This window comes from Amphiura filiformis, chromosome 15, assembly GCF_039555335.1.
Source record: "Amphiura filiformis chromosome 15, Afil_fr2py, whole genome shotgun sequence".
Taxonomy (NCBI): Eukaryota; Metazoa; Echinodermata; class Ophiuroidea; order Amphilepidida; family Amphiuridae; genus Amphiura; species Amphiura filiformis.
The window spans coordinates 7,747,547-7,774,941 of NC_092642.1; the positions used below are offsets into that span (position 1 = coordinate 7,747,547).

General features: G+C 37.5%; 1 protein-coding gene across 1 annotated transcript in view; it reads right to left on the reverse strand.

Annotated features, from left to right (window-relative positions):
- Positions 1 to 24,797, reverse strand: part of LOC140171194 (uncharacterized) — a 147,945-nt gene extending 123,148 nt beyond the window's left edge. Inside the window, exons 1-3 of the mRNA XM_072194404.1 lie at positions 24,670 to 24,797; positions 10,065 to 10,410; positions 5,648 to 5,960 (exon numbers count right to left, since the gene is read on the reverse strand). Of these exons, the coding sequence (XP_072050505.1) occupies positions 5,648 to 5,821 (174 nt within the window). The 5' untranslated portion in view covers positions 5,822 to 5,960; positions 10,065 to 10,410; positions 24,670 to 24,797. The remainder of the gene's footprint in view (positions 1 to 5,647; positions 5,961 to 10,064; positions 10,411 to 24,669) is intronic.
- Between the last annotated feature and the right edge of the window lie 2,598 nt (positions 24,798 to 27,395).

The following is a 27,395-nucleotide window of genomic DNA, read 5'->3' on the forward strand; positions in this document are numbered from 1 at the left end:
AGCTCTGCCGGGTGAGTTTTCAGCCAGTCCTCGCGTGTCCACATTCCTCTCCACTGTCAGTCGCTTCCAAGCATCTGTTCGTCATCTTGCAGGATCAGCTACCACCCCCTCAGACTTTGCTAGTCGTAATGCCCCTGACTGCACTGAGCCCACTTGTCAAATATGCTCCTTTATCAAACGTGAAGAGGAAGCAACTGTCCTTCGTGTTTCCGCACATGACATTCTGTCCGGTAAAGCTAAGCTCCCCTTTGCCAGCAAAGCAGCCTGGCATGCTATTCAGCAGGAATGCCCGGATCTGCGACGAACACATGCTCATCTAGTTCAGGGCACTCGCCCTTCAAAGAAAGCTACTTCTGTCAAAGATGTGAAGCGCTATTTGCAGGTTGCATCTATCGCTAGAGATGGCCTACTTGTTGTTCGTCGTGATCAACCATTGTCCCCAACTCGCATTGTATTGTTGTTCCCAGACAGGTCTTAAATGGTCTTCTCACTGCCCTGCACATCCAACTTGACCATCCCTCCAAACATCAGCTCAGTTTGGTGACCCAGCGTTACTTTTATGCTCTTGATATGGACAAGGCTATTGATCAAGTGACATCAACTTGTCACCAGTGTGCTTCTCTGTCCAATGCCCCTAAGACATTGATCGAGCAGTCCTCAAGTGACCCTCCCGATGCAGTTGGCATTTCTTTTGCAGCTGATATCCTGAAGCGTAGCCGCCAGCTAGTCCTTGTGCTGCGCGAAACCTCAACGCCCTACACAGCTTCTTGCATTGTCGAGAATGAACAACATGGCACGCTATGCGTGATGCCCTGATTCAATTGTGCATTGAACTTCGTCCACTCGATGGCCCCCCTGCAGTCATTCGTACTGACCCAGCACCAGGGTTTGTTCGACTCGCCAAATTGACAAACTTCTCACACGTTACCATCTATCGGTTGAGATCGGTCGTATTAAAAATAATAACAAGAATCCTGTTGCTGAGAAAGCCATTCGTGAGCTTGAAGATGAGTTGCTCAGACAAGATTCTACAGGTGGTCCGGCTACAGCATTATCACTTGCCATTGCTACTGCAGCCCTTAATACTCGCATCAGATCCCGTGGTCTTTCAGCCCGTGAGATGTGGTTTCAGCGAGACCAGTTTACCAATGAGCAGGTTCCTTTCACTGATTGTCAAATGATTCAGGCCCAGCATGCCTTGCGAAAAGCCAACCACCCACACAGTGCTCATTCAAAGGCCCCATTAGCCTCTGCCTCCCCAGCAGCAGAGTTGGAGGTTGGTGATCTTGTCTACCTCTACTCAGATCGCAAGAAATCTCATGCTAGAGATCGCTACTTAGTCACTACTATCGAAGGCCCATGGTGCAACATCCGCAAATTTGTGGGTTCTCAGCTTCGAATACTTCTTATCGTATCAAGAAATCTGAGTGCTTTAAGGTCCAGTATTATCCTGACCTGGATTCTCGTCCCTTTCCCAAGTCGTCCACCCACCGAGGATTCCGAGTTTGTTGAAGTGGTCCCTGAATGTACTCCTCCAGAGCCTCCTTCATACCTGGCGAGTTGTCCACACCTGCTACTTGTGACCCCCTGCCCAGGAATGCTAATCACTGCACCCCAGTTCTGAGTCAGATCCTCGCGATCCCTTGCGCGATAGCGGTCATAGCTCCAGCAATACCTCCGGTTTGGTTGCACAGTCTAATCCATGTACCGGTAACAGCAGTGAGGTTAGTGAAAGTATCCCCAAGCTAGTATGGTTGGCCCTGAGATCATGCCACCATTGCTCACACAAAGGCATTCCGCGCGCCCTCACAAACTTCCTGAGCACCTGAAAGACTATGTGTTAAACTAAATGGACAGGTCACTGTGTACTATGACATTAATCCATCATCGGTGTCCTCCTATATGGTCACTTCATTGAACTTTGAACTGATTTACGTATGTCATTTGGAATTCTAAAAGACAACTCTGGAACTGACGTTTACTTCTTTGAACTTTGAACCATTTTACATTCATGTTGAATGTCAGTTTGTCATTGCAGACAAAAAGACTCTTGAACTGTTGATGTTATTGACTGTTGGCACATTGCCTATTTTGAGTGTTCTAAACCAGTGTCTTCATTCACATAAGCTGTTAGATTGGTTTCTGCAAGTCAGTTGTTAGTAGTAGTTGTTTAGTAGTGTTATCCTCACTTCCTTGTGAGGAAAGTGATCCTTTTTTTTTCATAAAAAAAACAAAAATAGAGAAAGAGGTAGTTACGCCAGTTGATTCATAGTTGTGTGCCCTTAAGGTGCACTGAGCCTGGATGGGCTCTCTCTCTCTGTATCTGCACTCGTGGAAGCTACATGTGCCTGGTTGTGATTATCACATTAGATTAATCCCTAATCCTTTTATTGGCGCTGTGTGTTTATGTTTTTGCATTTATCATACCGTATCTCCATGTGTACGTGCTTGCTTGTTTATACTATAAATGCATCCATCATTTAGTAGGAATGCTCCAATTTTCTTGAAATACTCCACAAAATAAATTGAATTTCCTTACCACAAACCACTACTGTGTTCAAGACTGTGACTCACAATGCTATGAAATTCCAGAAGTTTCCAGCTATACAGTTTTTTATATTTTTAAGGCAAATTTTATTTAATCAGATTAAGGAATCTCAATGTAAAACAATATATCCTACATATAACTAATACTGGGAGTTAACACAGATGTGATCTGATAAAGCCGATGACTCTACTAGTCCTATATAGTACTTGTTTCCGTTATGCTTAATAATAATGTTACAGTAGGCCTACCTATAAGTTTGCAATGTTACATCAGAAGCTAAATTATTTAAAGATATTTTTACATGCTAAGTTTTAATTTATGTATAAATTCAACTGTTTCATAGTATTCAAATGAATTTTAATCAAAATTAATCAGCTGAGATTATATGGGTAGTTAAAGGTAAGCCATTCGCCGGGGATGGGATGGGAGGTGAGGGGAAGGGGGTCCCACTCACCCCAAATATCAGGTTTATCCTTTAGTGTAAGAGAGCACGAAATACTAATAGGATTAGAGTTAGGGTTAGGAATTTCAAGTAGGTGGGTGGAAATTCAAGTAGGGTCAGTCAGTCTGGCTTTTTTTTCCAACAAAAAATACAATTTTTTTTGCAATATTTTTCCTTGCTTCATACACATATGTTTTTCAGTCAAAATAAATCAAAATTTTACCCAAAAATAGCTCATTTTAAAGCATACAGCAATTTCCATCAATGCATCCAGCAAATTTGTAAATAATCCAGAAGTAGAAAATCTGGTTAGTCAGGTCTGTAGTTTTTTTTTCTTTGTTGGGTTAAAATTCCTTCAAATTTCAACAACAAACTGCATTTCTTGTAGTTGAAACTCAAAATTATACCATTTTTATTAAATTAGCTTCCACCTTAGCTCACCTTTGTGCCCCCTTTTTCATAAATTTCTGTATATCTGTTACTCACAAAAGTGTTTAAGTTCAATACATGTAAAAATGTTGCAATGTAAATTGTTTTGATGCACTGTATACAGAGATGTCAAGAGGTCACAATACATCACTGAATTTCAATGGTATGATTTAATAAGGTCTATCAGAATGCGCAAGAAAAATGATGCTGAAGTTTTAGTTCTTTTGATTGAGGCCCTATGTACAGTGTCAATGTGGTCTTTGTAAAAATCATTTTGGGGGTCTAAGCATGGACTGTAGAAATGGACTGTAGAAATGGTCTAAGTATTTTACATGTTCAGTGGCATATCATGGTTATTTGTTTGAGGGCAAAGACAAACAAAAAGTTCCTGGTGGGCATCATTTTGGCAATGTGTTGTTGTGATAATTGTGCGTCAAGTGCAAAGTTTTTCAAATGTACACTATTTTAGCCCCCCCCCACAGGTGAAATTTAAATTTTACACTATTTTTGCCCAAAATAAAGGTGAAATTTTATGTTTACCAAGCCAATTTTCAATTTTGCACTATTAGGGGCAGTAGAGGTTGAAATTTTCTTTGAGGGTTGGTTGTGAGGAGGTTGAAAATTTCTTTTGGGGGTTGAGTTAGTAAACCAACTCATTTGGGGGTTCAACCCTCTAACACACCACTTGCAAAGATGACACTGTAAGGGTTGTATGTGCATGATTTTGTGTCTGTTTGTTTTTGTTTGCTCCGGGTTTTTTTTATGTTAGGGTGTCTTTGTCACTTATAAATGTACCGTACCTTAGGTTGCTCATATTGAGGTGAGATATGATAATTCAATTGTTTTAATAATTTTCTTTTATATCACACTGCCTGTAAGCAAAAATGAAATTTTTCTTTTATTTGTATGATTAATTTCTCTTACTAAATATGGTTTTACAAGCATAACAAAGTGTGTTATTGACAAACAAAATTGCACAATTTACTTGTCCCCTGCTCTGATATATGATCTCAATCAAACAATTTGTCCTATTTGTAATAACAGTGATTGTGACATATGATACTAAACATGTTTTGACTCAGGGATCATAAATTTCAACTGCAGAAGTGGGTAAGCGCAATAGCTGCCATGTGTAGCTACCATTATGTAGATGAGTACAATATACTGTGTGTAAATTGCCAAATGTTCACAGGGCAGCTATTGCACTTACCCACTTCTGGCACCGAGCAGTTGATTTGTGTAAGTGCACTGTCTGGGTGCAACTAAAAATATATCAAACCTTCAAAAAAGGAGAACATTTTATATTAGTTCACTACAACTTTCATCTTTGGAGGTACATGGGTATAAAGACATAAGATGAGTCAAATAATATGGGAGTATATCAAGCCTGTTTGTGGGGCACCAACCATTAAAAAAACATCAAGCATTCACATGTTTTCAATTTGACTGGGGGAGCACATGCCTCTGATGATTATCTACTAATTTATAACACTTTTAAGAGATGCCTACTCATGCCTGATCTTCAACTTTATCTTTGCAAGCTCAAACACCAATATCTTGCTTTTCATTATGATCCTAATCCAAATTCTGCTGATCCTAGCCTAAATCATTTGAAATAGGCCTAAGCCAAAATCTTGAAAGGCCATTTGAGCCATTGGGTTTGAAATCTATGAGCCCTCGTCAATTTTCACGGACCCCAAACTCAAATTGAAAATGTCAATGTTACTGTTATATTGGTCCACATTATGTGACAGTTTGAAACACTTCAGACCATAGTCAGCGAAAGCAGGGGGTGGTGAGTGAGGACACACACATCCCCACCTAAATTTCCCATGGAGGGCCCTACCCCTAAAAATCCTATAGAAAGAAAAAATAAAGCAACAATTGCCTTGTGCATCTTCCCTTTTAGCCCCCAAAACACTGTGTTTTGGGCTGAAATAGGGAAAAATTGCAAAATTAATTAATGAAGCGTAACTGAACATATTTCAAACACTGGTTAAAAGTAAAACTTTAATAACCCTAACCCTAATCCTTAACCTCTGCATCCTCATCAAGGCTGGTATAAAACTAAATCATTGGTCTAGATGTTTCTTCACAGGCCCTTGGCCTTATGGCAGCCCTTACTTTACACCATCTAAACCATCTCTGATAAAAACATTTAATTGCCTCAAGATGCTTACATTAAAATATTTTACAAACATGTGTCATCTTTCCTCCATCATACCTACCAATTCTGCAATATAATATTTCCTGATGTTCCAATTGAACATAACATTCCATAGGTTATATGTGCCAACCTTTATCGACGTAGTAGAGCTGGCCGCATAGATGCCCTCACATAGGAATCCAACACATGAGATCAGCAATGCTAAATATTGTGTCAATTTAGACATCCTTAACATGGTCGCTGGCAATGTGATGACTTCTGTTCATATCAGGCACTGATAGCATCCACTGTATTGATAAGGTTGCTTGAATATCCATTGGTTTCATATGCAATGGCATGGTTGGTAGCCCATGCATACAACTGCATGTGTTAATCTGTGAGACAGAGACAGGAATATGAGTTATAATATTATTAAATCATGGTATTAACTCTGAGCTTGACTTGTGTAGGTGTTTGCTTACAAGGAATCGCACTTCACATTTAAATTGTGGACTACTTTGCAATGGGGACGGTCCTCGGTTTCTGGATGTCTGAAAGGACTGCAAATGCATGTCTAATGTTTTGGGAAATATGTCATCTATCTATCAAAAATTGGAGAGAGGGGTGAAGAATTGCAAAGTCACCCTGCTTATCACATACTCTGTGTCCCCTTTCAAAAGAGCTCTCAAAAACACTTTGCATCAATGGTAGGCCTGTAGAAAGAGATGTCACTCAGTTTCACTAAAAAAAATTGAATATGGTGAGAAAAACCTGAAAAACCATGTGAATGCAGGCCAAAAAGCGCCAAAACGGGCTGAAAATAAATAAAACTGTGGGAATTTGGACTCACAAAAAACCTGAATTCAGGCTAAAACCTGAAAAGTAGCATCTCTGTATAGATGCAAACCATTATAATTCCGATCAAATGATCCTTGCATGCAATGTTTTCCCCTGTAACTAATGATTGTAAAATACCTATAGTAGTTATGTTATGTCATTGCACCCCTTCCTATAACTCAAAAGAAACCCGGCCATACAGGAAACTATCAATAGTCTATTGATAGTCATAACAGATCAAGTCAAAGTGACCTGAACACCTTAGTTACCAGTAGCACATCTTTGAAATCAAATTATGGTCATGTCGGCTTATGTCTGAATTTGAAGTGCAAGATGGGGTTTTGACAAACTTGGATAGAAACCAACTAACATGACATGATGACAATTAAATTTATTATTGAAAAATGATCAATCTCAGATTTTGACAATCTTTTGGACTTACTTGTAGTCAGGGTGCTAAGTCCAGCCTTTATATTTGCAACTTTTGTCAAACAAGCAAATGAAGCAATATCTAAGAATTTGACAGTCTTGGACTGACTGGACTCTCAGATCAACAGATTTTTTTCTGTGCATGCTGGGAGGAAACAGGAGCTAAAGTGGATTTCAAGAGAGGGGACAAACATTTGAAAATTTGTCAATTAAAAGTTTGATGATTTTTGACAAAATTGGTGGAATTTGGAACAATTTTTTGTTGTTGTCATGACAGGAGGGAAACTGGAGAGGGCAAAGGAATGTTTTTGGGAAGATGCCCCTCATTTAATAGACTACTAGATAGGCCCTTTTCTGTCATGACTTAAGAAACATGCTGCCCTGCAGGCTGCAGCCAAAAACAACTCCCAGGTATGATATCCACCTGCAAGCCATCATTGTGAAAACATTGCTCTACAAATGCCTACATGTAGGCCTAGCCTAATTTAGAATATTAAACCAGAACGACAAAACAGAGTCCAATGAACCATTGCGGATTCTGAACAGACATATAAGAAGTGAAAGTGTGCTATTGGTTTCAATGGAGGGAAACAAACATATCTTTTAATACTAAATTTGAGTAAACATGTCATATTTCTACAAATCAAATTAGTATAAATGAGAGTAACAGGAATATGAGGATTGCAGTGGGCGTAGTGCCACATGCATGAGGAACAGTATGATCATTATAATTCTGTATTCTGGTGTTTTTGTGGCGCCCTCTACTGGAGGGGCCACATATAGGCATGTACTTTGTGAATAGCTCCTAATTTCACTCTTGCTAGATTTACTCCTTAATTGTTTTGCTAAAATTATGCCCAGCTCAGAAATAAAACCACAATATGCTAGGATTTTATTTTATTATTGTTTTCTGATATGCACGGGATAAAATGATGTGTGTATATTCTTTGTTTAAAATACAAAATTAATGGACTTATAAAAACACCAAATAACCCGTGACCTTTGTATGGTTTAAACCAGTTTACCCCCTCTTAGAACCCGATAGACGGTGACATTTGACCATTCTAATTATGTATGTTTTGAACATGTTTGCACATGAACTAGTTGTTTACAGTGTGAAGAATCTACAACATGCTCATCTATCAGGGCACAGTTCTTTAACCCCAATACATTTGTGCATTCATTGAATGACCTTTGAAAATGTGAGTACAAAAACTCATACTTTGCAAATTAAGGTCAAATTTTGCACTATGATTGTTTAATTGAGGTTATTGATAATATAGTGATTGCACACAGTGCACCTAATCCGTAAACCAACACCAATTAATTATAGTTGACCAACACAACCACTGACCAAACATGAAATCACTAATGGTTTATGTGCTTGAATACAGCTCAGTATCTTTGTGGTGACTATCTCTGATAAAAAACAAAACATTAATTAACGAAAATCAATCCTGGTCAGCAGAGAAAGGAATAAATTTGGAAGACATGACTGTGTTGAAGGTCAGAAGTTTATTTGCAAAAATAATATTTATTGTAATATGCCTAACTGCTGGGAAGGGTTCCTAGCAAGGTAAAGTGAAAGAAACCCCAATGGCTATTTTGTCTGTTTAAAATAGAGTTGTATGGCCCACTTAAAGTCATAATTATGACGTAATTTTGTTATTTATTAATTAATTTTAACAAAATCAATAACATAAAAATTGGCTGTCTTCGTTTCATGAAGAATAACGATCGATCTTACCCTTGATTTAACAGGCCTGTCAATTTCTTGGTATTGTTTGATATGAAAGGAGGGTATGATTGTTTTGTATTAGTTTAAGTATTTCCTAGCCTCTCTTAGCCACATGGTTGGCTACAAAAGACACAGAGTAGCCTATACCTTATAAACTGGCATGAGTGCGCCAACTCCAAGATTTCAACATTTCAGGATTGTTTCTGGACGGAGGTCGGGTGAAAAACGAAATTACGCTTACATGACTTTGTCGAAATTGTCAGGTGACAAGAATGAGTGTATAGATGACTAGGGGAAGCTTACTTATTTGTGTCTTCTAGTTATCCATCATATACCCTAGGCCCTGATAACGAAATTCAACAATATTCAATATCCAAAGCAATATCCTCACTACAACGGCCCCCAAAACAGAACTCCCACCCCACATAATCGCAAATTGATACGAAAGCTTCATTCCATGAAGCATTACTCTCTTATATGATCATCTTCTACTCTTCCCTAAAAAAATCATTATAATACCAAATCTAATCACCATGGAATTCACCATATCCCGTCCAGCTCACATTGGGCGCCACATTCCTTTTTTAAAGGAATTTTTATTTGTTATAAATTGTTTTCATTCAGAGAACAACTCTTCAGAACAAAAATAAAAACTTTCTGATAAACAGTTTTGAAATTGCGCTCAGAGGAATGAAAACAACATTTAAGGGGTCAGTCACCCACCTTTCCATGAGTATTTTTTATGGGACCTGAGAACACATCAGACCCATCAAATTGCGTTCTGATTCCGAGAAGTGTCCTTCTGATATCAAAATATGATATCAAATAATTTTGATTTGATTTTTGAAATTTGTGATACAATACAAATTTTATGGCAAATTATTACAAATTGAAAATTTGGAAATTTTTGATTTTAAAGTCCTCAAAATAACCTTTATATAAATCTATGATATGTACTTAAAGTGTATGTATATGTAGCTGGGATGAAAAGCCAACCATCAATTAAACATTTTGACCTTTTGTATTGAAGATATACATTTTCCCCCAAATACCAAAGTTTTTTGGGAAAATGTATATCTTCAATAAGAAAGGTCAAAATTTTCATATGATGGACAGCTTTTCATCCCAGCTACATTACACTTTAAGTGCATATCATTGGCCATAAAATTTGCATTATATCACAAATTTCAAAAAATCATAATTATTTGATATCAGAAGGACATTCCTTATATTCAAAATGCAATTTGGTGTCAAGTTTTTTCTGTACAAAACGTTGAAAAGTAGCTCTTTGATGGGAAATAAATCACAAAAGGTCATCTTATTTCCATAAAAACATTGAAATGCCCTCTTTTTGAAGGAAAAATTCATAAAGGGTCACTTTTTAACCCCCTGCATCCCTCAAAAATTAAATCCTGGTTAGAGCCTGTCCATATATCACTATTAAAGCTTCTTAACTAGAATTCAACAGATGCAACACAAGTTGATTAACACATACCTTAGAATTAAGCACACATCTTCATAACACAGCCTGAGTATAAGTCCTTCCAGCTGCTCTATGATGAAATCCCCAGCCGATATTGACACTCAAAATTACACCACACTTTTCCTAAATAACTGCGCAACAAATGAGCTAAAGTGGCAAATGAGGTAATGGCTCTAATTTCCTTCACAACTCTCATAACTTCCTCATATCCTACGCAGCAGCCACGGCTGGTTAGAGTTCGTAGAATTGACCACAGCTACATGATATAAGTCAAGGAAGCTTGTTGGCTGATGTCTCGTATCCACAGGAGGTTTCTATCAATCTGGGAAGCTTAATGACAAGGATCAGATGATTAGGTCTGTAATATGACACAACAAAAACGTTGCATAGGTCACAGCACTGTTACAAAAGTTCATTCAGTGTGTTCTAGATCATGAAGACAAAAATTAAAGTTTTCTTGCAAATGTAAAAGTATACTTAACTTGGAAATACTTTTCCAATTTAAAATATTGACTTTGATTAGAAACTAGCAAACTACTATTATTTTATTTGTTTTATTTTAATTAATTATAGCTATAAAACAGATTCAACAAATTAAGAGCAACTTTTCTTACAGTGTAAACAAAGTTTTCAATTCAAATAGAGTACTACTGTGAGATGGTTCATCCTAATTTGTGAATGCCACAGTCATCTATGTCTATGACTAGATATGAATATAGGTGGTAAAGTTGAACCAACCCTGCAGGGATTGCATTCAAGCATGTATCAATAACATTATATAGATAGTCCCAAGAAAAATATTATGACTTGCGTCTCTTGTCAAACTAACTTTTAAAGTTAGCTATTACCAAAAAAAAAATTCAAATTTTGCACCGAATAGTATGCACACAAATACATTTTACTTGCAAGTAATTGCAAAAACAGACAATATTTGTAAAAAATAGTATCAAATGACCGGGCAAATGACTCAACCTTTCACAACCACAAGACACTTTCAGCATGCAAAAAATGGCAAAAGACCCTAATTTGAACCCACGGATACATTTTCCAAACACCTAAAAACAATAAATAAATCAAATGTGAAAATAAAATAAAAAGGAAAGATGGCCACTTTGTTTTTGGCTTTTTCAAAGATGACAGCTTTTTCAAAGACTACAAATTATCAAAGATTTCAACTCTTCAATTCTAACTTGATTAGATGATAGTGCTATGCAATACCACTGTTGCTTCATATCTCAGTACTTCATGCCTCCTTAATTTCAAATGACTACAGACATATCTATGAAACATAAAAGGTCTAAATAAGAAACCCTGGCGCCATTCCAAGTTTTAGTGTTCCTTTATTTTTGGTTTTCCTTCATTTGCAATATTGGTACAGGTTCTACCTATGTTTCAATGAGTTTAGACTTTGTGCCAGGTTGATCATTGGTATTCCACCCTGTGCATTAACCGTGCAAGCCCTGTTGGGCAAGCACTGAGGGCATGTGCAGTATGGGACCTATGATACAGGAGTACTACACCAAATCCTTCCTTATTTAGCTACCTTTGATAGTTCTGGTAAAAAATAATATACAAGTCTGAGAGTCCTTTGGGACAAAGATGATTAACCATGATCATTTGGGGGCAAAAGGGGAAAAACTTCTCAGTCCATCAGCTAAATGGGCTTATTAGAGAACAAGAACCACTATCAATTTTTGTGGTACTCTAGGGGATTTATTCCTCAGAATTTCATATTTGAAAAACTACTGACCATGTTGACTAACAATGCTGATTTTACATGAAGAAAAAAAAACCCTCCCTCATCAATTCATGAAAATTCTTAGGAAGTTGAGCTAAAGGCCTACATTATTTGTGGTATCAAGACAAAACAACACTAAACCAACCAGTACCGATGCCAGGAATTCTTGGGGGGGGCATGGGAGAGGGGCAAAATTTAACAAAGCAGAAATTTCTTAATTTGGGGTTTTTACTGGACAGAGGGGCAATGGAGGGAGGCAAGAGTTCTGACTGGGGGAATCGCTACTGATACCAACTAAGTCATGGAGTAGACTACTTTAAAAGTGGAAATTTTCGCAAGATTAAATTTTCACTTTTGCAATTTGGAACTGTGTCACTTGTTTTTAATATTGCAATTCTAAGCTTCCTCACAATAATGTACACAAACGGAATCTATTCACATGTTGTTATTTAGACCGTTTGGAACGCAAAAAAACACAAAAATAAACGTAGTACAAAAATTTCAGTATCTTAAACTTGCTATATCATAGCAACTTGCTGAGAAAAGTAATCCATGTAAATAAATAAACATGATTTGTTCAATCTTAATATGTGTATGAAAAACATTTTATTTATAATAGGAACTAGCTTTCTAGATTATGATATCAAAAGTAAGTAGCCATATTGGCAAATAAATAAGCTTCCTCAAGTGCACAGAATCCAACTTGAACTTGAACTTATCAAGCAACAAAATCTGTTTCCTGAACTACATCATTAAATATACATATTTACAAATTAAGAACTGATTGGGCTGGGACTATACAATATTCCTGAGACCAGAGTCATATCAAGGGAGTGGAGTGTCTATGAAAGAATGTACCATTAGAAAAATCAAATGGAATAGTGTATCATCACAAAAGTCTTATGATAAGGATAATGAACCGAGTGCAATGCATTAGTCAAGATAATCGCACGCGCCGTGGAGTTATTGCATTTAGCTCGAGAGCCGATAGGCTCGAGAGCTAAATGCAATAACTATATGGCAAGTCGATTATCTTGACGTAATGCATTTGCACGAGTACATTATCCGTCATATACTTTGAGTGTATTAAAACAATAGGCAATATTAATGGCTGCATTCATTATATTAGTTTGAATATTAGGTAAAATATCTTCAATTTTAAAAACACCGTCAGGTCATTGACCAGGTAGCATTTACTAGTAACTGGTCAAGTAAATCAATCACTGTAGAAGTTAGCTATCAATGGTATCGATTATGCCATACGTCATACTTTAGTAACTTATTCACGCATGGTTTGTAACCAATTGACTTTATGTTGTGATCATTTAATATCGTGGTTCGAACACAGAGAGCACTGAAGCAGTTGACCTAGAAACAATCGATTTTGACGTCCCACTACATGTAGTACTACGGTGAATGGAGATGGGAGAATAAACTTATATATCAATATCAACTGGACTTTATAGTTCTACAATTTGAACTTTAAAATGTTAAAACACACGACAGTGGAATGTTTCAATTTGTTCAGTATTATAAAGCATGATCATGATATTATGCGCTAGTGTGTGTTTCCTGGGCGTGTTTATGTTATCTTAGATATAGGCCTACATGTAATTCATTTGTAAAATGCTGAATATTTTGTAATGGTGTCATATTGTATAATTATGGTCCACCTGTTTTTAGCCCTTTTTAATTAATAGAAGCTCGATTATTTTCATTTGATGTTTGATTTATTTGAGTTCATTAATCATAATTTATGGCAATGCTAGTTGCAAAATAGAACAGTTTGTAACCTATGATTTACAAAGTGCGCATGAAAAAATACCATACCCTATAACTATTTTAACACCACAGAATGTATATTCGTACTTTTTTGGTGGTATATATACCGAACATAGTTATAAAAGTTATATAGTAATGTGAAAGTAGTATTTCTAGTATTTGAGCGTGCACGTATTATCTAAAATCTATTGTTTAGCGTGCGGGTTTTAGATAATGTATTGTTTAGCGTGCAGGTTTATATAAACCTGCACGCGAAGTAGTTCACGAAAATAATGCACGGGAGAAGAATACATAACGATGAATAGAAACGGGCACTAGAAGTATATATTTCAAGAATGAATCAGTTAATTTACAAAATTCAAAAAGTATATGAAAGACACCATCACCTATGTTATTGAATCCACCTTTTTCTTAATTGTCCACTTTCAGGGGGGGGGGGGTTAAGTGGGAACAGTGAAAATCTGACAATTTGCTTAAAAGTGACAATTTTTGGACCCAAAAATTACCAATTATATAAATTTCTTATGACCAATGGCCGGCCCGGAGGAAGTGATATTGGGAGGTCAAGTGCTTCCAACTGCCAGTGTTTACTCTTAATAGAAATTGACTGTGCCAATGAAGCATTTTCCCCAAATTTGGTCCAATTTTTGGCTCAAAAGTTCCTCAAATGGACTAATGGTAATACATGTCTTTTCTTGTGTATGGAATTTTATTATCACTTGGCTACAATTGTGACATTAATGGCCTCTGACTAACACCATGGGCGTATTTTTTGGGGGCTTTGGCGGCCAAAAGAAGGGGGCGGCGGAAGAAGATCGAAGGAGCGGCAAAAAGAATTACTAAAGAAAAAAGGGCGTTATACATAAAAATGTGTTCTTTTTTTTTGCTCTTCACTTTTTCAAACCAATCGAAAAAAAATTGGGTCAACCTTTTCGGGCTGTTGAGGAAAGGGCAGCAAAATTGACTTTTTCTTCAGCCCCCAGGGTAGGAGCGGCCACGGTACGCCACTGAACACTGTTTCCCACTGCCCTGACTTCAACTTCTCTGTACAACTAACATACACATGCCATTTGAACTACAATACTGTGAATGTCTTAGGATTTTCTGTGAAAAAACTAAATTTCATTTTTCTACATCGCAGCAGTTTGACTATTCTATTCAACCATGAAACTTGCAAAGCTGTGAAACAAATTAGATTTGTTGGTCAAGCAGTTTGCTTGGACCATAGATCCTGGAAATAATCTGAGGTATAGGACACTCTAGTAAGCTATTGCCATTATCAAATTAGGGTAATTGGCTAGACGCTGGGAAGCCAAAGGATACCAAGAGACAAATTGTCTAAATAACTTCAAGTATAAATAGATCTCAATATGCTACTTTGTCTCCATAGAAAGGTTTGGGTAATTTTCCATTTTGTTTTTATGCCTATTAGAAGCATTATATTATATGCCAGAAATTTATCAAAAGGGTGGTTTAGAATTATGAAAGATTCTCTGAAGTTGGACTTTGTTGTGTCAGCACCACCCGTCATACAGGGGTGTATAACCTTCTCATGCAGAAGTTGGATTTTTTTAAAGGAAGGTCCAATTGAAGCCATTTGGTGTACCATTTAAATATTAGGCCTTATTACTAGTTATTTTTCGACTGCATAATTTTAACACAAAAATGAACTAGAGTGTTTCAATTACACCTTACTTTTTAAGCACACATCTACTCAACCAAAGTGTCCAGGGCCCTACCCCATGGCCCTAGTACAAGATGAGAGGTCAAAACCCCGGGATGGAAGCCCTGGGCTTAAACCATTTTAGAAGACCAACAAAGCAAATGAATAGTCAAGCACCATGAAAGTACTGTATGCTGAGCTATGAACTGCAACATTTTTTGTTAACTTTTTGTGGCACTATGCCACTGATTTGTTTGTAGAGGTTCTACAGATACAAAATTATTTTAAGTTCCACATCTTGCAATTTCCGAGTTGTGACATTATTCCCACTAAATCCATTTCCTTCAAGTGCAGTACTTATATATGGTCCATTTCCATTCACATGGAACATTAAATGTTGATAGAAATTCTGACCTTTTTTTTATACAAAATTATAAAAAAAAATATATTAAAAAAACACCTATGATTGTATTTTATATTGTTTTGTATTGTACTGTATTGTATTGTATTGTATTGTATTGTATTGTATTGTATTGTATTGTATTATATTGTATTGTATGCAATTATATTGTATTACATTGCATTGTTTTAATAATTCTCATATCTCATATCATAAAAAAGTTAATACTTTTGTATTATTTTGTGTATTTTTTAAAATACAGTAACAGGTCAATGCAATTAACAGAAGAAAGCATTATTTTGAGCATGCATTAAAAAATCTATTTTCTGTAAATACTAGATCTAAACATCTGTATAATATTAGGCTATATCTGCATAAAATCTCTAATGAATAAGGGAAATAAAGCAGCTGGCATTATTTAATAAAACAAAGGAAATGGGCAATGAAATATCAGCCAAGAACTAATTTTAAGTCATCCATATGCGTCTACTGTGCTACAACGTAAGACTTATTCATTAGAATTTCAAGTCAGCTCTGTTATTTTTCTCTGCCACTCAGTATCATAGCCAGGATTATTTTTTGGGGGGGGGGGGGGGTAAAGCCAAATTTCCATCCTCCATTTGTCATTCTCCCCCACCCAGTTTTATCCCTTATGCTAAACATGGTTTTTGGCTATAGGAACAGAAAGGAGAAATGAAAAAGGAGAGAAGATGAACAAATTTTTGACTTGGCACCCCCGGGATCCGAACCTTAGACCCCTCGGGTGCCACACACAAGATCAGCGACTTTGTAGCTACGGGGGTTTGGCTGGCCTGGCCAGCGATTCCCTGGGTATATATGACTTAGGCTGATTGCGTCATACCCGACATGTGGTTTCCTTTGTAAGATTTTGTAAGACTTTTACGAGTTACAGTTAATGACACTTTACTCTTTGCCATCTCCATTTTATCCCTGCAAAATTTCTGTGGGGAAAATGGCTCCCGTAGCTATGCTCCTGCTATCAATTAAACATTCTTTCAGCTGCTGAATGGAATATGTACACGCTGCATATACATAAACATGGCTGGTCAACAAACTGAGGATTCCTGCCAGGGGAGACACATCATTAATATTTTGGTGGTACCATGTATGTTCCAGTGGATTTTGGAGATAGTGGTTCTTTGGGAGCTGACGTCGCAGTGGTAAAATGAGGTCTTTTGGAGCTTCGAACAGCCAAAATCAAAGGTCTTTCTTGGCCTTCTGTTTGAAAATTGCCTGAAAAAACAGAAATGCAAGCAATGTGAAACTTTGAAGAGTTTTTCATCTCCTGTTTTGGTCTAACTGCATGATCTTTTGGAGCTGCTCAGTCCAAAACAGCTGTATGATCATTTGTGTTCAGTACAGGAAATCAGTTGAGTATTTTTATGAATGCAACATCCTATTAAATTAAACTTCTGTTATTCACTGTTGGACTTTTAATATTTACAAGCCGACGACGAACGTCGGCTTGTACTGTCTTCTTCCAATTCTTACAAGCCGACGACGAACGTCGGGTTGTTCTGTCTTCTTCCAATTCTTTCTTCTTCTTCTTCTTCTTCTTTCTTCTGGCAACCAATCAACTGCATCTAGCTCCGCAAATGATTGACAGATTTCAACCAAACTTGACCCAAAAGACCACTGGGCTAGGCCAAACCTTCCATTTGACTTTGACCTTGCTGTGACCTTTGACCTAGCTATAATGGTCAAAAATGTGATTTCACAAAAAATGCTACTCCTTCCACAAGTTACATGCAATGATCATGTGACTCATGCATATGAATCAACATGTGGCAGTGCTTAAAACTTGTCAAAAAGAATTGAGGTCAAAGGTCATTAAGGGGTCATTTCCGGTCTGAAAGCTAAAAATATTCAAAAAATCACTGTCTTTACAAATTATATAGCAGAGAGTCGCCATTAGCACACATGCATCGCTACTAGCCAGGGTCTTTAGGATGCCTACAGTTTTGGGGTCAAAGGTCATTATAGGGTTACTTCGTCAAAAACCTAAATATTCAAAAAATTTTATCTCAAAATGTAAACAGACCAGAGTAATATAACCATCATGACATGAATCAGTGTTACCTGATGTATGCATGGTATTTTTATTTTGGGGGTCAAAGGTCATTAAGGGGTCACTTTCTGTTTTAGCTAAATAACTTCAAGAAATTTTATCTCAACAACTAAACATAGTAGAATTTTTTAATTAAAATTGGAACAATGCATTTTGTTGGTGTATATAAAGTTTTTTTTTTTCATTGAGGTCAAAGGTCATTAAGGGGTCAAAAGGTCAATCAAAATTTAAAAAATCAAAATCCATGTATAAGTTCCGATTAAGCTGAAATTCACCAGGAATCTTTCTTATGACATCCTAAGCACAATGTAAGAGCAGTTGATTCCCATCCGTGACCCAAGGGTCAAGTTATAGGGGTCAAAGGTCAAATTTCGAAATTGGTCCAATCGAGCTCAAATTCAACAGGAATTATTCTTACGACATTCTAAACATGTTAAAAATATAATAATATTTATGACCCCAAAGGTCAAAGTTTAGGGGTCAAAGGTCAACTGCGGCGGCTTGTACTCAGAGTCTGTTGACTCTAGTTCATTCTTTCCTCTGGCAACCTCGTGACATTTTGCGTGACTTGCCACGTTTCGCCCTAGCTCTCTTATGCTTCGACAGATTTCAACCATACTTGAGGCAAATGACCACTGGACTAGGCCAAACCTTCCATTTGACTTTGACCTTGCTGTGACCTTTGACCTAGCTATAATGGTCAAAAAATGTGATTTCACAAAAAATGCTACTCCTTCCACAAATTACATGCAATGATCATGTGACTCATGCATATGAATCAACATGTGGCAGTGCTTAAAACTTCCTAAAAAGAATTGAGGTCAACGGTCATTAAGGGGTCATTTCCGGTCAAAATCTGAAAAATTTGTAAAAAATATTCAAAAAATCACTGTCTGTACAAATTACATAGCAGAGAGTCGCCATTAACACACATGCATTGCTATTAGCCAGGGTCTTTAGGATGTCTACAGTTTTGGGGTCAAATGTCATTAAGGGGTTACTTCCGGTCAAAAACCAAAATTATCAAAAATTTTCAAAAAAATTTTATCTCAAAAGATAAACAGACCAGAATAATATAACCATCACACATAAATCAGTGTTCCCTGATGTATGCATGGTATTTTTATTTTGGGGGTCAAAGGTCATTAAGGGGTCACTTCCTGTTTTAGCTGAATAACTTTAAGAATTTTTATCTCAAGAACTAAACATGTTAGAATTTTTTATTAAAATTGGAACAACGATTTTGTCGGTGTACATAAAGTTTTTTTTTTATTTTTTTTAATGGTCATTAAGGGGGTCAAAAGGTCAATCAAAAATTTAAAAAAATCAAAATCCATGTATAAGTTCCGATTAAGCTTAAATTCACCAGGAATCTTTCTTATGACATCCCTAAGCACAATGCAAGCGCAGTTGACCCCTTCCGTGGCCCAAGGGTCAAGTTATGGGGGTCAAAGGTCAAATTTCGAAATTGGTCCAATCGAGCTCAAATTCAACAGGAATTATTCTTACGACATTCTAAACATGTTAAAAATATAATAATATTTATGACCCCAAAGGTCAAAGTTTAGGGGTCAAAGGTCAACTGCGGCGGCTTGTACTCAGAATCTGTTGACTCTAGTTTTAACTGACTCTAACCCCATGAATGTATTGGTAATGGCCTACAAATATAACACTTTGCTAATCTAGAATTTCATAATTTTAGTAAAATGGTTATAAATCAACAAATTTGAAATTGCAACTTGATATACTGTTTTATTTACAATAATATTTGGCAAATTTTGGCATATGCAAGGGGGGGGCAAAGGTTTTTTGGCAGGCCAAGAAGAAGGGGGAGGCAAGCAATTTTTGGCAAGCTGAGAGGGGGGGCAAGCAATTTTGGCAAGCGGTTTGAAATTGCCCCCCGGTAAATCATTATTATTGCACAGCAATAACAAAACTGGCCACATACCATGAGGCAAATTTGGGCATTTGTACTGTACAAAAAAAAAGACACAATAAGTGATGTGATCAATCAAAATCAGTCGGAAGTCTGGAATATTGATTTTGAGATATGGCCAAACAAAGGAATATTTCCATTTGTTTTGGAAACTCTTAAATGGCTAAACATTCTCATCTCTCATCCATGTGTTTCCAATTAACAATTGAATAAACCGCGCATTGTACCGGCACTTGGGATAGTCCACAGGGTAGGCACCCACACATCGGTGACCTAGGTCAACATGGTCACACGGTAGGACTCGCAATGGGCAAATCGTTGGCCATTTTGAATCGCCTAATCACCATCACAAAAACAGGGTTAAGAAAGCGGATTGATTTCCCATTTTTTCAGCACATGATATTAAAAAAATAGTTCCATTTTTGAGGTGACGTCATATTCATTCATAAAATAATCTGTTAAAGTAGTTGCGACCTTCCAGTATTATTGCGTGAGCTGGGTATGTTTGTAAAACCAATTTTAAATAAACATTATTCTATCCAGGTACCCATAGTCTGCATAATATTTTTCTTTTACACAGAAAATTATTATGAGAAAGACTTCTAAATATTTAACTTAGTAAAAAAATTAAATAACGCAACACATATTTCTTTTATTTTCAACTTGATTTTTTAATTTTCACACACAAACAAACAAAGTTGTATGGTTCTTCTTCTTTGCTTCATATCTTGGAATAGAATTAAAAGATAAACATAAATAATATTAGGCATATAGGCATATAAAAGCGCTGAGTCCTGATTTTTTTCTCTCTCAAAATATCATATCTTCTTCTTCTTCTTCTTCTTGGTACAGTTCAACACCCCTAGTGGGGAAGGCGAACCGGAAAATGGTGTGCGCTTAATGGTTGAGCTATTGGAGATTTGTTACTTGTGCTTTGAACTGCTTGGGTTCTTCAATGCTGACGATTGACTCAGGCAAACTATTCCACTCCTTTAGTGTTCTAGGTATAAAGGAGTTCTTGAAGCAGTCCTTTTTTGTTGACAGTTCTATGAATGATTTGCTGTGGGTACGGCGAGTAGGACGCGTGACCGGGCGTAGTAGTGTTCGGATAGGGATGGACAGGTAACCCTGATATGATTTCTGGAATGTTGAAAGTCTAGCTATCTTGCGTCTTTTGTTGGAGTGTCGACCAGTTTGAGTTCTTAAGCATTTCTGTGACACTTGCTCTCCTGTCGAGTTGTGTTTGACAAAACGGATGGCTCGCCTCTGCACTGCTTCCAGTTGGTAAATTTGGTCGGAAGTGTAGGGATCCCATACCGCCGAGCTGTATTCCAATGATGGTCTTACTAATGACTGATAGGCTAGTTGCTTGATGTCTTCTGTACATGAGTGTAAGTTCCTTTTTACAAAACCCAGAGCCCTGTTACTTTTTGCTGCTATATTATTAATATGTTTGTTCCATTTTAGATCATTGGATATCTCTACTCCAAGGTATGAGTGTGAGTTTGTTTCCTGGAGGATGGTGTTTGCAAGTGAGTAACTGTGTTTTTTAGGGTTATGTGAATGAGTCATTTTAAGCACAAAGCACTTCTCTGGGTTAAACTTCATCTGCCACTTCTTTTCCCACTCTGATAACCGGTCAAGGTCTGTCTGCAGTTCGTCAGCGTCAAAGTCGTTCGTAATTGTCCGGTAAATAACACAGTCGTCGGCGAATAGTCGAACCGTGGAGGTGATGTTGTCCGGTAGGTCATTAATGTATAAGAGAAAAAGTAACGGACCGAGTACTGTGCCCTGCGGTACGCCTGATTGGACACGTGCCCAGTCCGAATTCTCACCTCCAATGACAACCCTCTGCTGTCTTTGCATTAGGAAGTCTGAAATCCAGGCATGTATAGGTCCGTGTATGCCATAGTGGTCAAGCTTCAGCATAAGCCTATTGTGTGGAACAACATCAAAGGCTTTGCTGAAGTCCATGATGATAACATCAGTCTGTTGCCTACTGTCGAGAGACAGGGCAAAGTCGTGTATTGTCAGTATAAGTTGGGACTCGCACGAGCGATTACGGCGAAAGCCGTGTTGCTGGTCAGTCAATATATCAAAGTGGTCAAGATGGCGCATGATATTTGAATGAATAACATGTTCCATGACCTTGCAACTTATAGACGTAAGGAAACCGGTCTATAGTTAGCAGGTTTCGTGGCGTCCCCTTTCTTGAAGATTGGAGATATATTTGCACATCTCCAATCATCAGGCAGAATGCCTGTTTCAAGAGAACGTCTGAAGATGGTTGTAAGTGCCGGTGCGATTTCAGCCGCTCCCATCTTCAGAATACGGGCAGGTATGCTGTCAGGTCCAGTCGCTTTGGTCACGCCAAGGTCAAGCAGAAGCTTTGTCACACCGTCGGTCCTAATGTCAATGTCAGGCATAGGTGGGAATTTGGTTGAATTGATACTAGGTATATTGTTCATTTTCTTCTGTGTGAATACTGACTCAAATTGGCAGTTCATCACCTGGGCTTTCTTCTTGTTGTCATTGATGGTATTACCATCTGATTTTAAGGTTGGTATACCAAAGGTATCATTTTTCAAGCTTTTTATCAGAGACCAAAATTTTTTGTTTGACTCCGCACAAACATCTCTGATGTAATTTCTGTACTTACTTCTAGTGAGGCGGTTGACATGTTTTCTGAGAGATCTGAATGCCTCCCAGTCCTCAGTAGAATTTGATGCCCTTGCTTTATTATAGGCTTTATGCTTGTGTCTCAGGGCATTTTTGACTTTATGGTCAACCCAGGGTAATTTCTTACCACCTGAAACCAAACGTGATGGCACATTTTTCTCAGTGGTCTCTTGGATTCTGTTTTTAAAATCCATCCAAAGCTCATTAGCTGACACAAGATCAGGGACGATATCACAAAAATCTGAACTAATTTCAGCCAAGTCATGTTTGATGCTTGACCAGTCTGCCTTAAAGAATTGAAAAACCTCTTCTAGGCTTAGTTTTGTTTGTTTTTGGTTTAGTGTCAATGGTGATCAAAGGAATACCGTTGTGAGCGCTCATTCCCGGCAAATCTCTGGTTTTCTCAACAAGAGAAGAATTGGTTGTGAAAAATAAATCCAAAACATTGTCCCCTCTGGTGGGGTATTTCACAACCTGATCAAGTCCAAAATCATTTGAGATTTCAATAAGCTGACGACACAGTCCTGGTTTTTGACAACCGGGTAGTGTGGACTGGCTGTCCCACTCGATGTGGGATAGGTTAAAATCACCTGCCAGCCAGATTTGGGGACCTTTGGATAGGTCAATTTTGGATAAGGATTGCTGCATCAGGTCTAAAATATCAGAGCCAGAATCAGGTGGCCTATAAAAGGCTCCAATAAGGATGTTTTTTGTGTTGACTAGCTCAAGCTGGATCCAAAGGATCTCACAATCAACATCAAGATCAGCACGATGCGAAAATATGAGGTCATTTTTAACAGCAATGAAAATGCCACCGTGACTTTGACCTTTCACGTTTGGCGGCCTATCTTTCCTTATGACTGAATAGTCAGGAGGAAAAATCTCACTGTTGCTGACCCCAGCTGACAACCACGATTCAGTACCGATGAGTACATCTGGTTGGTGGGAGTCTAGACAGATGGCTAGTTCAGCAACCTTGTTATTGACACTCTGGAAATTCAATACCATAACCTTCACTTGGCCAGCTTTACGGATGTTCTTATTTTTGGGTTTTTGAGACCATTTTTCCTTCTTTCACCAGTATGCATTTCTTCATGAGTTTTTGGATTGGGGATGATGCTGCGACTGGTGATAATAAGCCAATTTCATCTTCAGTACTAAGCGACGCAAGTGAACTGAAGCTATTTGACAAGATGGTTGAGCGTGAACTAAAAAGCGAGCTAGCAAAATTGGGCATACCACAATCGCAACACATCCAGGTTATATTACTATCCTCCAGTGCATATGTCAGTTTGCTCGAGCCACAAACACGTCATCTAAATCATAATTTCTTGGGCTTGCATCGTTTATGTCCGATTCTCATATATATTAATTTGTGTTTCGCATTGTCTTATGCCCTGCTAGTGTGAAGCATATAGGCCACCTCATTCTTCATTATTTAAAATTTAAAAACATGAAATATAATAGATTTTTTTAATAAAAAAAAAAAAAACTGTAATTGTTAAACATGAAACAGTTATTTCCACCAGTGAGCATATATATATAATTGCTCAAATCATAATGTAACAATTTTCATACCACAAAATATCGCTGAGAAAAAAGTTATAATCGTAAGCGAAAGCATTTTGACTATTTTGTGTTATTATCACAAGAAAACACCAAATATTAACATTTTAAGTACTGTATAGTGTATAGGGCCTACCTTTATAAATGTCACTAAAAACTGCACATACAACTTTTTACTTAAAACAGAAAATTGACCAAAACATAAATTGTCGTATTTCTGACCCGATGACGTATTAAATTGAAAAACCATTTTTTTAAATTTTAATAAGATCTTTATTTTTAAAATGAGCCTATTTTCAATCAATTCTATTAGAACAATGTTTTTTGTATAGTTGCCTAGACAGGGGCCCATCGCTGGCAAGTAAGCTTGACCACGCTTGTCACTTAGCAATTTTGACCATGTGCATCGATCGTTTTGATTTGTAACTTTTGAAAATGCACCAACTTTCATATACTGGTATCAATCTCTGTCAATATAGAGTGTTTGGAAGCAAATTTGGTATCAAATTGGAGCCAACAAGATTCTGTACCGGTACATGACCTTTATCAATGATCCAATCATTCATGTAACAAGATCAGGTTTTAGTGTAGGACAGGCTACATAACTGCAGACTTTGTTTATTTTAGGAGTTTATGGGTTTATGTTTAAAACAATAAATCAAAAAAATCATCTGTTGATTAATAAATGAATAAAATTCTACATTGCCTGACTCTGCACTGAACTTGATGTGGATGTATAGGTCTAAATTATTAAAACCTCTTACCTACAAAACGTCATCACACCGTCACACTTTGTTGTTTTCTGCTGTTTTAGTTGTTAAAATCATGATTTTGCTCTCAAAATTAATTCCTGCTGTTTACATTTTTGGAATCATGCTGCACGTACCAATTTCATGCTAGTGACAGCTCATCGCCAATTAGTTGGCTGGTTTCCATTAGTATTTTTGTTGTTGTTTTTGCGTTGGTTCGGCTGTTTGGTTTGCCTTGAACAGAGGGCGATCGAGCACCATATTTCGTCGAAAGGTCGAGAAATCTGAAAAAGTAGTAATTCTGTTTATTTTTACTTGGCAAAACTCTTCAAAACATGGATTTTCTAAAAGCAGAAATTGCTAGGAAGAAAAGACAGATGGAGAGTAGTGATTTAGTCGGGGTGAGTGTTTTTTAAATGAAGAATAGGAACGTAATAATATAACTGAATCAATTGTTAGGAGATTTTGTAAGCTTTCTTTAGCTTACTTACAATACATTTCAAATTTTACAAAATGTAAGCTTACTATTTTACTAATACTACTCGTCTACTGCCTTTCTTTAATATGTCACGGAGGTATAAGTCCGGGGTATAGTAAGTTTTGTTTCTCCAAAGCATTTGATATTAATTATGCACCATAATAGACTTCTACTGAAACTGGATTTCTATGGAATCAGAAGCAAGACAAAGGATTGGATAACCTCCTTCGTCATGAAAAGAATTCAGCGAGTAGTTGTCAACGGGAGCTCATCTGACTGGAACCCTGTCCTGAGCGGTGCCCCCCAAGGCACTGTTCTTGGTCCTCATTTATTCCTGTTACTCATCAATGACATTCACAAAAATATTTCCAGCACTGTGCGGTTATTTGCCGATGATTGTCTTGTATATAATACCATAAGATCTTCAGAGGATGAACAACAACTTCAGGAAGACCTTGACAAGATGGTGGACTGGTCCAAGAAATGGGGGGTGCGTTTCAATCCATCAAAATGTACTACGATGAGAATGACCCATAAATATAACCCGGAGTATACAAACTACAACATGATGGGCGTTAAATTTCAAGAGACCAACGACACTCAGTATCTCGGCATCAAATTTCAACGTGACCTACGATGGAACAAACAGACTGACCATGCAACCAGCAAAGCCACCAGAGTACTCAACTTTGTTTGGCGAAATTTCTATGACTGCACCCCATCCATATTTTTAAGAAAGACTTTACCTCACCTTAGTAAGACCACACCTTGACTATGCAACAGCCGCCTGGGACCCATACACAAGCAAAAACATCAACAGCAAAGAAAGAATTCAAAAACGTGCAGCGAGATTTGTCACCAACACATATGGCAGGGACACAAGCGTTACAGCCTTGATGAAAAACTTGAACTGGGTGCCACTTCAGACTAGGAGGAAATGCCATCGTCTGACCAGTCTTTACAAAATGATCAACGGCCAACTAGACATCAAATATCAAGACTTCATCCAACCCAAGCCACTTAGATCTCGCCGCGGACACACACTCCAATTCCAACAACACCAGCACTGACGCATTCGCCAACTCCTTCTTCATACGTACCACCCCAGAATGGAACCAACTTTTCATCGGCCCGGTCATCTGGCCTCATGGTGACTGTAGGAACCCATGGATTCGATCCATGTAACCAAAAGACTACTTCAACAAACAAAACGTTAAAAGTTGTCAGCATGCGCCTAGATGTAGAGGATGAATTTTTTGGTGGTGGTGGTTGGTCATGTTGGTGGATTTGCCTACACGGTCACCCATCGAATGTGTGTCATCGGCCCTCAGACACACACATACAGGCATAGAGTTCTGCAGTAGCATGTTTTGTTTACATTTTTTACTGTTTACTTCCATGACAGAAGTATTTGACAACTCAAATACAAAGGATATCAGTTGGCAATCTTAATGTTATGCAATCAAGTTTACAACACTATCAGTCTTACAATGAGCAGAAAGTTACTGAGTCATGCCATGGATTCGATCCATGTAGGATTTGACCCCCCCCCCCCCACCATGATATTCACCCCATCCCCAGCAAACAAGATCCATACTTGTTAGTTTTCAGTCAATTTGATTTTTGTTTTAATTTTCCAAAGTTCAGGGATTGACCAAAATCATATGGCTAAAACAGTTTTTATTGTATCTTTTATTTTTATGTTATTATCCCTTTTATCTCAGGAATCCACAGGAAAGAAGTTCTTCAAACGAGGGGATCTCATGGCTAAGCAAGAGGAAGAATATAAGAAGAGATAACAAAAGGTAAAATTATGCTCCAGTTCACCTACAATGTAAAAAGTAGGTCCAGTATAAGTTGTGAATACTCTCAATCATCTGGGAATTGTAAAAGAGAGAGAAGATTAACTTTAGTCAACCAGATAAACATACCTTGGAGCAACCGATGTTGCGGCCAGAACCACTGACCTTCAGCTGTGTTGTGATGTTAAACACCATGACTCCCGATATACATGTGTACATTTTTTTGTACAAGTGACATGATTTTATGGTTCAGTGATAAAATAGCCTACTATATGTTTAGTGGAATGGATTTCATAATAAACATCTAAAGGGTATTTTGTCATTAGGTCACTTAAGTTAGCGTAGTTGATAGGACATCAGACTTCAGTACGAGAGGTCCTGAGTTCAAGCCAGGGTGTGGTTGGAAAATGTTCATGTAAAAATCATTGTGCTAACTTGAATTATCCCTTGGAACTACCTGC